The 11921-nt window shown below is 23.6% G+C and overlaps 1 protein-coding gene across 1 annotated transcript in view; it reads left to right on the top strand.

Moving 5' to 3' along the window:
• The first annotated feature begins 1554 nt into the window (after positions 1–1554).
• LOC145849955 (uncharacterized) overlaps positions 1555–11921 on the top strand; it is a 34844-nt gene continuing 24477 nt past the window's right edge. Inside the window, exons 1-12 of the mRNA XM_082955086.1 lie at positions 1555–1781; positions 2718–2816; positions 3124–3165; positions 3560–3592; positions 3869–3905; positions 5627–5809; positions 6492–6565; positions 6925–7026; positions 7539–7594; positions 7838–7977; positions 8251–8348; positions 11331–11421. Coding sequence (XP_082811212.1) covers positions 1692–1781; positions 2718–2816; positions 3124–3165; positions 3560–3592; positions 3869–3905; positions 5627–5809; positions 6492–6565; positions 6925–7026; positions 7539–7594; positions 7838–7977; positions 8251–8348; positions 11331–11421 — 1045 coding nt within the window. The 5' untranslated portion in view covers positions 1555–1691. The remainder of the gene's footprint in view (positions 1782–2717; positions 2817–3123; positions 3166–3559; positions 3593–3868; positions 3906–5626; positions 5810–6491; positions 6566–6924; positions 7027–7538; positions 7595–7837; positions 7978–8250; positions 8349–11330; positions 11422–11921) is intronic.

Here is an 11921-nt window from a genome sequence, read left to right as displayed (position 1 = left end):
ATAACTTTGTAATATAAAGTTGTATTGTAAAAATTTTAAAGTTAATTCTAAGCTTTTATATATGACCAAAACATTATTTTATTTAACAAATTACTTTAGTTTTTAAAAACTCCCTACAATGTGGTTGTTCATTAGCAAGTTAAGATTATAGTGATAAAGTTTGAATACAACTGCTTAGAATTGTAGGATTAAATTATTTATAATTGAGTTTTCTTTTGTTTTCCCTTTTAACTTGGCCCTTTCATAACAAACCTATCAAACTCAACAGACTTTTACCCTTACTTTTCAAGGGACTAATTTGAATTTCAAAAAAGGGAAACCAGTAACTGCTAGCTAACTTAAATATTGTTAAATGTGATCAATATCTAAAAAAGGTTATTTACCCACTTATGGCCTCGATAGCTGTTAAAAAGCAGAGTGGTTCTTAAATATATATGTATAGATAGTTTTAAAATTTTATTATATTATTCATAACAAATTTTGTTTATATGTCTGAGTATAATTTTAAATGTAAAGGTGTAAAATAACAATATATTTTTTATATAAATGTTATGGTTTAACAGACTTATTATAAAAGAAAATTGACAGATTGGTATAAGGTTTTTTTGCAATAACATATATTTTTTAATTCATAAGAATTAAGGCCATATGGGGGGCAAGCCATGTTTTTTACAAGTTGATCTTATTTTTTAAGAAATATTTTTAAGCTTCAAGATGCTTTTTATTGTTTTAAAAAATTCAAATTATTCTTTGAGATATGACCAGTCAAAGTCAGGGCGCACAATAGATTCCCTATGGGAAGGGAAACCTTAAACAACAAAAAAAGACTGTTTTATTTAAATTATATCTCCTACATTTTTCAACCAATCTTCTTCAAACTTTCACAGTATAATCTTTGTTCAGTAACAAAAAACGTTAATTAAGACTTTAAAGAATTTTAGTAAAAAGTTAACAAAAAAAAAAACTTTATTTTTTATTTTTGTGATAAATTTTTATTTTTATGAATTGTTTAAATTCATGAGTAATTTTTTTTCTTTTAAAATATAAGGAACATTTCCTGAATATTTAAAGAAGATTGCTTGAAAAATTAGGGAGGAAATAGATTTTTAGTAAATTTTAAAATTTATGAGGTATTCATCCTAAAAAGTTTGCGGTCTAAAAGTTTGTATTGGAAACTTTTTACAAAAAATAAAATATTTCAAAAGTTAAATGATATTTTGAGTTTAATAAAAACTGGCTTATAATTTGTACTTAAAGCTTTCATATAAACTTAAAGTTAATTTTTCTAAAAAGAGTGTTTACCCCCCTGTGGCATCAATTCTTACATAGTTAAGAGCAAAGGGAGTAACAGTTATAAAAAAAAAGAAAATGAGAAGAACAAAATGAGAAAATTCAATATTTTATAAAGAAATTTAATTAGTTACAGCTGTGTGAATTTATAATGTTTAAAAATTATGTTTATTTTTAATTTTTAGTGTTGGATGTCTGCAGTAAAGAACTATCAAATTAAAACAGTAAAAAATTAACAATAAACTTAAAATATTTTCAGCTATGTTAAATTTTAGCTTTTACAACTCATTACTATCTACTTCAAGCCACTTGCTTAAAGCATAAAACATTTCACTGTGAATTGCAACCAACCTATAGTAAACTCCCGTTAGTGACCTATAGTGAACTCCCATACATGTACGATGGAGCCAATAGGTGATTACGAGTTTTCGATGTCAGACCAGCTGGGTCATGGTGCTTTTGCCATTGTTTACACTGGAAGGCACAAAACTGTTAGTTTGGTTTTTGTTTTTTTGAAATTAATTTTAATATATGGTTCAAATTAAAATAAAATTAACTTATTTTATTTTTGTTTTTTATTCTTAAATAGTTTGAAAAAAAAATTTAAAACAGTAACTCCTTTAAAGGGTAATAGTATTTATACATATAATTTTTGGGACAAAAAGTACAAAAGTTTAAACAAAGTTTATTTGCATGAAATTTAGTAACAATAAATATTTTTTCAAACTTTGATTAAATTTTATTTTCTTTTCCTATGACTTTATTTATGCTATAGAGATAAACATTGTTTTATTTGTAATTCTGCATACATTTATTATTCTTTAAAGTAAAATGTTATAAATTAAGTACTTACCTTATCCTGGACCTTTTTAAAACAAATATGTTCTGCTGTTTTGCTTATAAGCTCTAATTAAAGTTTTGATTTTAAATCCTTAATAAAAAAAAAACAAGTTGTAATGTCATATCTATTATAAGGAAATTTTCAACTTAATCTTATTTATTGCGTTTTAGTATTGTTGCTTATAGTTAAAGTAATAGATTTTTTATTGTTAGTTTTATTGGTTGTAAACAATAGTTTACCAACTTAGAGCAAAATTAAGATGTAGGATCTATTTCTCATATAGAATTAGTTGCTTTCCAAAGTTGCCACTTAGTTTGAGAGCTGCTGTTGTTAACAGACTATATTATCCAAATGTCAAAGTTTGTGAGAATAATGTTTCTTATAAAGATTTAAGTATTTACACATAGTAAGATTATGTAATTATTTTGGTTTAATAATTAGTTTTTAAAAGTTAATTAAAAAATTTTTATCAAAGCATTCTTTTAATAATCGAAATCAAAATATTTTTGTTTTCAGGTTGTGTTCTACAGTTTATTTGTTTTAGTTTTCTTACAATGTATAATAAAGTATTAATAAAAACTGACAGAACCATGAACTGAAAGTTGCAATAAAAGCAATAAACATGACAAAAATGTCGGGATCTAACTGTCGTGCTATTCCCCAGAAAGAAATTAAAATTCTCAAGGTTAGGAGATTAAAGTTTAAGAACATATTGTACTTTATACATTCTGTAAATTATTTAAAAAAAACTTCGAATGATGAGTGTTTCTCTTTTTTTTTTTGTATTAAGACTAGTTATTTTAATTTTTAGTATAACCTTTCAAAAAAAAAAAGTATTGTAGATTATGAAAAGACTACAAGTATTTATTAATAATAAGTTGCAATAAACAGAATTCAAGTAAGCATTTAAGCTTTACTTTTATAATTTATGTGAAATTAAGTTTTCTCACATATAAAATTTTTGTATTTTCTCTATCTTTATTGTATTTCAGGAATTCAAGCACAAAAACATTGTACAACTTCTGGATTGTAAAGTTAGTTTGTTTTTATGTGTAAAGTTTAACTGTCAACTTACAACAACAGTTTAGTAAAACTTGAAATAAACTGATCTGAAAAATTTGTTTATTTTAATCTTTAAAAGTCATGTGATACACATCTTGTTAAAATAAGTTGAAAAATAAGGCATCAATCCTGTTTCAACACTTACACAGTAAATTAAACTTTATGTTTTATTAGGTTGAATTTATTTGTAAAAAGATTAAATGTTCACCTACTTATTATTTACTTATTACTGATTTTTTAATTTTTTTAAAGTTTTTTTTTCTTTGAATAAGCATCTAAAATTTATAATTCTTTTTATTTTAGTTATACATAGCAAAGTCTTATATCTAAATAAAGCATATTGCAAACAAATACAAATTTACACAGGAAAAAACAAAGTTCATCTACCTCATTATGGAAGTAAGTTTTGCTGCTTAATCTTATTTCATTACTGTTTTTATACATTTCATATCAAATTTTTCATTTAAATTGATCAGTCAAACAGGATTAAAAAGTGAAATAATTATTTTCTCAATATTTCATTCCCTATTAGATAGAATGTTTTTAAAGTTTAACAATTTTGACTTAATAAGGTGTTAAATATTTTAACCAAAACACTAAATGTTTTTTTTTCAATAAGTAGTAATAACTGTCGTTGTTATATACAAATAGTTTAATTAATTGATAATTTTACAGTATTGCAACGGTGGAGACTTATCAGAATATCTTCGTGGTTAGTTTGTTTTATTTAATGTTAAAAAAAGTTGAATATCTTAAAATACTTCTAAATATAAAATAAACATTGCATGGCCAGTCTTTTAAGTAAGTTTCTTTAAAGTTACTTAGTTGAAATTTGTTACAAAATTTGAAAAATATTAACTATAACTTGTTTGTAAGTTTATTTTAAAGTTTTAACAATTAGCTCATATTCAAAGTAGCATTTTTATTTAATTATTTTTTTATAAGACTGCTTGACTATTGTTATAAAAAACATCATTATCTCACGTACTAAATGATAAACTACTATTTGTATTTGTTTTAATAAAACCACAAACAGTCCTTGAAACCACTATAACCTTAGTTGACTTTTTATGTTAAACAAATACTAAATAAGTTGGTATTATTTTAAAAGTTCAAAAACAAATTTCAATTTTTGATATTATATAGTTAATAATATTTTGAAATTTATACAGTTAATTTTTTTTTCAATGAAATTTTTATCCAACAAATATATCCAACAAAGTGCTGTTTATAATTTACAGAAGTGAAAACTTTATAAAAGCTACTTTACTACAGTTAATAGATTAATAAAATTAATTATATTTTAATCTAAATAAAAGTTGAAAACTGCAACAACAGTTAAGACTTATTTTGTTAAAACAGTCGTAAATAACTGTTTCTGTTATGTAAAATATTTTCAACTTTAAACATCATTAGCAATTTTGTTTTTATAAAACCACTAAGTTTTAATATCATCACCACAAAAAATTTTATTGGCTTTTCTGTTAATTGCCTCAATAAAATACAACACTGAATATTTTTGTAAGAACTTTGAAAAAACTTTAGCAAATTATTTTCATTTTGTTAATATGTTTAACTTTGATTATGTTGTGTTAAAGTTATAGATTATTTTATTCAAAGCGTTTGTATGGGAAGCTCCTATTAGTTAAGGCCATGGGGGAGAAGTAATCACTTAATAATTTTTTTTTACAGTTTAAGGGCATAGGTAAAACACTTTTTTATAAATTTTTTATGTTATTTTATATAGTTTTTACTAAGCTACAAGATGAAATATACTAATATAAAAATAGACTATTTCACTAAATATATATCTTCTCCTACGTTTTTTGAGACAACTACCTCAAACCTTCAGGAAATGTTCCTTGATATATTTAGAATATTCTGTCAGAAAGAATTTAAAAAAAATAAAGAATAAAAATTTTATAACAAAAGAACAAAAAGAATGTTTTGTTGTTTATTTTTTATATAAAATTTTTAATTTTTGATTTTTCAGTTTGCGCCTCCCATAGGAACCTATTGTTGCCTCCGATTTTGACCGGCTATAACTCATAAATTATTTTGAATTTTTATAATCTGTAAAAAGCATTTTGTAGCTTAATAAAAACTATATAAAATAAGATCAATTTTCGAAAAAAAAAGTGTTTTCTTCCTTAACCCCCCTATGCTCTTAAATTAAGCTAAACTCCAAGTTTCTATTTACATAATTCAAACTTTCAATTTATTTTTTGAAGTAAACTCATTAAAATTGGAAAGTGAAATAGGTTCCTTATGAGAGGAGAAAAATTGGTTGTGAACTTTAAGGCTCTATGTTTTTATATTTCATTAAAAAAAGCATTTAAAAAATTCTAACTACTTACACCTGCAAACTTAATCACCTCTCCATTTTTATGAAAATACTTTTATTCCTTTGGTTATGTTAGTTTTTCAAAACAGAAAAAGGCTCCCTGAGCGAGGACACAGTTCGGATCTTCTTGCGGCAGATGTCATCCGCGATGGAGTGCTTGCATGAGAAGAAGATAGTTCACAGGGATCTAAAACCCCAGAATATTTTGTTGGATGTTTCGAGGGGTATGAGTGTGAACAAGTGCTCACCGAGAGACATAACTTTTAAAATTGGTGAGAGATTATAAGATATGATAAAATTATAAGATGTTTTGTGGTAAATGTATATTTTTGTTGAATATTTTCTTGTGTATATTGGGAGGTCTCTCAGTTAACAAGTGCTCACATAGAAATATTACTTTCAAAATTGGTGAGATAATAATTAATTTTTCATTTAAACTTGTATATTTATTGAATATTTTGTTGAATGTATTGGGAGGTATTTTAGTTAACAAGTGCTCATCAAGGGATCAGTTTCAAAATTGGTGAGAAATTGTATAATGAGTCAATAAAAAAAATTAACTTTATGTTTTAAGATCGTATGTGTACGTAGTTTTACTTAGTTTGTTAAGTGCAATTATACGAATAACTGAACCAAACAGAAGTATTTAGATATATAGTAGTCTTATTGTTATGATTACAAAGTTACTCCAAACTTAATACAGTGTATATTTTTTAATTCATTGTTTTTTTAAAATAACAATTAAATAAGTGTTCCAATGACATCAGCATTTTTTATTTGTGGACTATATATATACAGCTCCTAAAATTTGTACAATTTATTTGGATTTGCAAGGTTTTAAAATATTTTCTAATAAGTTTAAGGATTTGTAAATCGAGTTGTACAAATTTAAAACTTTTTAAATTAAATTTTTGTTCTTCTTATATTCTTAAAAAAGTACTTCACTTTATACAGCTGATTTTGGATTTGCAAGGTTCCTAGGTCCACATACCATGGCTCAAACTCTATGTGGTTCTCCATTATATATGGTTTGTATTTGTTTTTTTAATTATTTTTTCAGTTTATTATATATTTTGTCAATACCATTTACCACTCTCTACTTTACATGATAAGTTTTTACCTAGTTGTTTTATTTATTTATTTTTAAGTTAAAAAGAGTTTGATGAATAAACTCTCATTCGACTAATCAAAATAAAGCTTGAAACTTAATAAAAAGTTTAAGTAAAATTTTTATTCTTTAATAACAACTTACAAAACAACTTACAACTTGTAAGATAAAATGTAAAGAAGTTTGTTCAGAAACTTTATTTTTAGAATAGTTTAAAATGATGCTAAAACTTACTGACTATTTTATTTACTGTTTCTGACATATAACAACAATTTAAAGGCACCTGAAGTTATATTAGCAGAGAAGTACGATGCGAAAGCTGATCTTTGGAGTCTTGGAACCATAATTTACCAGTGTTTGTACAGGAAACCACCATTTTGTGTGAGTAAAAATGAATTAAAATAAAGAAATTTAACTATCAATATAAAATATTTGTACTATAATTTACTGGTGTTTGTACAGAAAACCCTTGTTTTGTGTGAGTATAGTTTATTAATAAAGTTTTAACTTTTGCTGCTATAATTATTTTTTAATAACACCATACTTACTGTAAAACTGATATTTAAAAAAAATCCTCTATTAGAATACTAATAAGAATATTTTTAATAAATTATTAACATTTTTCCATAGAATTTTGATAAAAAGAATTTAAAAAATACATTTTATTATCATTTTTAGTTGCTTATACTTGACATGATTATTTATACATACTAATACCACGTTACAAGTCTGCATTTAAATAAAAAAATAAGTAAAGTTATTCAACTCTTTTACTGGATTGTATTAAATCATTATTCATTAAAGTTGAAACTGTAATATTATTAATATTATTTCTACATAATTTAAATTGTCACATACATTTTACTTTATAATTTATTATAATCGTATTACAGGCACTTACCCCATTAGAACTAAAAAATATTTATGGAGCCGAAATTCTGAAACCGATGTGAGTTTTAAAAATACTTTGGTACCAATAACTAAAAAAATATATTTCATAATTACAATTGTATATGTACAAATACATTTAACCAACTAGTGATTTTCTCAGCAAATTTTCTTTCACCTTAAAAACTTTTTTTTTATTATACTGTTATTTTGGTTGTAGCCATCCACTGCGTATTGTTTTTTAGTACTTTATTTTGGATAACTTGAAATAAAACCTCAAATGATTTATTAATATCATTCATAGGATACCCCCAAACGCGAGTGCTCCATTGAAAGACTTACTGATGGGACTTTTACAAAAGAACTCCAAAAGAAGAATATCTTTCAAAGACTTTTTCAACCATCCTTTTATATTGAAGACAATCACTTATAAACAGAGCCATTGTGAGTTGTTTTTGTAGTGTACCTATAAATTTAAGATTAATAATGATAAATTAACTAATTTTTGGTTAATTTTAGTATGTTTATTTTATTTATAACTTTAAGTATATTTTAGTTATTAAAAGTTTACATTTGATCTCCCTTTTAGCAAAGACTATAGTTTGTGAACTAATTCAACGTACAAGTAATTTTATTTTTAAAAATAAACTTCTACTAGCCATATCTACTTAATTTTTTAAATTTTGTCCTTATTTTGAATAACATACACTTCCACAGCAAACCCAATTGGTGTACCTCGGAGAAGCAAAAACTACAGCAGCCCTGTATCGAGTAACAACTCAGATCCGAGAGCTTTAATGCAACCTTCACCTAAGGTAATTCCTTTTTTTGATAGTAATTTGTTAAGTACTTGATTACATAAAAATTTATTGTAGCACTTACGTCCGATTAGCTACTTTATTTAATGTTTATTTTCGAATATTTTTTCTAATAGTTAAGTAAACTATGTTTCAGTTGTTTTTGTTTAAAGATATTAAAATTGGACTACTAACATTGAGTTGCATTTTTTAATAAGTGTATGACTATTATGATTATAAAGTAATTGTGAAATCTTAATAACTTATAACTTATAATTTAACTTATAAAAGTTAATATATAGCTGTAATTATTTGTATAATTATAAAAACTTTCATATATTATTATTTTGATTATCATTATTACTAATTAATTCAGATACATAGATCTATTTTATTAATAGCAACTTGATTTAAAATTGTTTTGCAGTTCTTTAATTAATTGTAACTTTTGAGTTAAAACAGTAACTTAAAAAATATATAAATAATATGTATTTGAAGTAAAACTTAGATAGTCAAGCTATTAAGAAAGCCAATAGTTTATGTAATGTTTTAAAATTTTCTGACAAGTAACACGAACTTATTAGAATATGTAAATTATGGTAAAAAGTTAAACTTTATTTTATTATTTTACTTTCATTTAATATCAAACAGATTCTACTAAATTTTTTTTAAAATATACTTCTTTAAATATTATGGTAAATCAATTTAAAACGCAATATAGAAAAAGCTGCATTTAATTACCTTTACATAACCACATAATTTAATTTACATTTTTTCCTCTAAAAGTTGTACAACAACTAAATTATTTAAAGTATTTATATGCTTGAATTAAGATTTGAGTCCAAATAAAAACTATATTGCATTCAGTATTATATAGCAAAAATAAAAATACAAAAACCAGCATGGTATGATAAAAAAAATGTTAAATGTCTAACAACTACATATTTTGTAGATGTAAATTATATTAATTTATATTTATAAAGTTCTAAATTATTTTGTTTAATATACTTCTTTTAGTTTTGTGGTTTTTATGCAATATATTTTAGTTTCAAACATAATGAAAAAGTATGATTTATTCATTGTACACAACCACATAATTTAATTTTAATTTTTCCTCAAAAAGTTGTACAACAACTAAATTATTTAAAATATTTCTATACTTGATTTAAGATTTGAGTGAAAATAAAATCTATATTACCCACAACAATATATAGCAAAAATAAAAATACAAAAACCAGCATGATATGATAAGAAAAAATTAATCTAATTAAATGTCTACCAACTACATATTTACATCACGTTTTAGCTTATTTGTATCTAGCATTTCTTATTACAAGCCTTATAAACTAGTTGATATTTTTTACATGAATTTTACAATGTAGTTATTTCTTAATAACTACGGCAACTAATCTTTTCTTCAGTTGGGTATTAGTTTAACAACAAAAACAGTTTGTAGAAGTTTTTAATGTTTTATCCTCGACTTTTGGTTTTAATCGTGTTTTCTTATATGTATAGAGTTGACTTTTATAAAACATTTTAACATGAAAAAAAAACTCAGTCACTTGTAATTGAGTTCGAATTCGCCTTAATTGTTTTACTTAAGGTTTTTCTATGTATAGAGGTTAAAGTGTACCAACAAACTCAATTAAACCTAAATTACTACCAATTAAACGACAAAACACATTTTTAATTCTGTTTTACGTAGTTAATTAAGTTAATGACGTCTAAAAGTGTTCGAAATCATGTTACTTTGCTTTCTGCTAAACAAAATTTTAGTTACTTGTACTAAGTATTTTCAACTTGGTGAAAAACAGTGTCAAGTTTATCACTAAAGTTAAGTTTAATGTATTTTAGTTCGTGTTTTTCTATATGATAATCAACCCTATTTTGTAAGTTTTTTATCTTTATTTTTTATCCATAAATAAATAAACTTATTGATAACAATTAAAATTGTAAATTGTAATTTGTAAATTCAATAGCTTGTAAACACATAAATTTTTATTGATTACATAATTTTAGAACTTCTTGGAATAAATTGCAATTTTAACAGCCAGAAAGTAGTTAATCCAAATAAATTTAAATCAAAATAAAAATGTAGTTTTAAACTTAGATAGACCTTTTTACAAATGAGCTACAGTAACCTTTCAAATATTAACTACAGTAACCTCTCTCAGCACGTGAATTTTAATCACGGGTTATCTTACTATCTAAATATATAAGCATATTATTTGTTTTTGTTTTAATACTTCATTGGCAACAAAATGAAACTATTTTTACTTTCTTACAATATTACGTAATTTTTTTTTGTTTTAATGTTTTTATTTATACAACATAATTAATTTCATGTCATTTTGTTATTGAAAATCTTAAAATTAAATACTTTGATTTTGTTTTGAAACTTTTAATGAGAAATTGTATCATGTTTGGTGTCAAATTTATCTCTTAATTAATCTTATGATTGATTTTAATTTATGTTTTTCTACATTTATTATCGAATAGTTCTCTATTTCCTGTAATAGCATTGTTATCTTATTTTTGTTTGTATTTCTTTTACTTTCTCATAAACTATGATCCTAATGCCTATTTGTTTGAAATTATTATAAATTTTTATTTTATATTTGTATGTAAAAGTAAAAAATCAGATATTTTGTTAAATTAAAATGTTTTTTCTGGTAATATCTAAGAGTATATTTTGAAAATTTGTTTTTAGTTTCAAATCTAAAAGTAGATAGAGGTATAAATTAAGTTGTATTATTTTTATATAGGAATACTAAAATAAGTCATCGTAATAAACCAAATTCAAAATAACCAACTTTTAATTTTAATGTCTTGCTATTTAGTTTGAATTTTACTACAAACATAAATTTTTATAGTATACTCCTTTCATAGTAAACAAAACTATTTATGACCACATTTTAAACAGCTGGTTTTGTAAAACTATTTCAATAGTAATAAATTTTGACATTTATGTCGTTTATGACTTTAATAATTTATTCACAGTTAGATGATACTTCATCTACAATGTTCACATTATCTGAAATTGATAGCGACAAAGACGATGAAGGATTTATAATCATCGATATATCTCCAAGTAAATTTTGTTTTATTTAACATTACTTTAACAATTAATCTATATAAAAGATAAAAGATTTAAAACATTTGATGTTTATCAGAATAACTTTTTTGAGTGTAATACCTTATTTATTCAAATATGTTATTCGTGCTAAGCAATTATAAAGCAAAAGACTAAATTGAGTATGTAGCAATACCAAAACATTCATTTACCAAAACAAAACTTTTCTCATTTTAAAGTCATTTATTTTTTAATGAGTTTGTTTAGTTATTAGAAAGCCTAGTTCCAATATTTGAGTTTTGGAGACTTGATAAAAGTCATTTAAGAAAAATTGAATGTAGGAAAGTTTGTATTAAACAAATAAGGTTTGAAGTATCTACAACTGCAGGGCGTATTTATAATAATTATCAATTATTAAAGCATCAATTTAGAAACATTTAGAGTTTTTGAAACTATCAAAATGCCTGAGGGGGTAATGACTATACAACTATTAAATTGCGTATTTGCACTAAACAATT

This window comes from Thalia democratica, chromosome 1 (assembly GCF_965202585.1).
Source record: "Thalia democratica chromosome 1, ktThaDemo2.hap1.1, whole genome shotgun sequence".
NCBI lineage: Eukaryota > Metazoa > Chordata > Thaliacea > Salpida > Salpidae > Thalia > Thalia democratica.
This window is presented reverse-complemented; position numbering and strand designations above follow the sequence as displayed.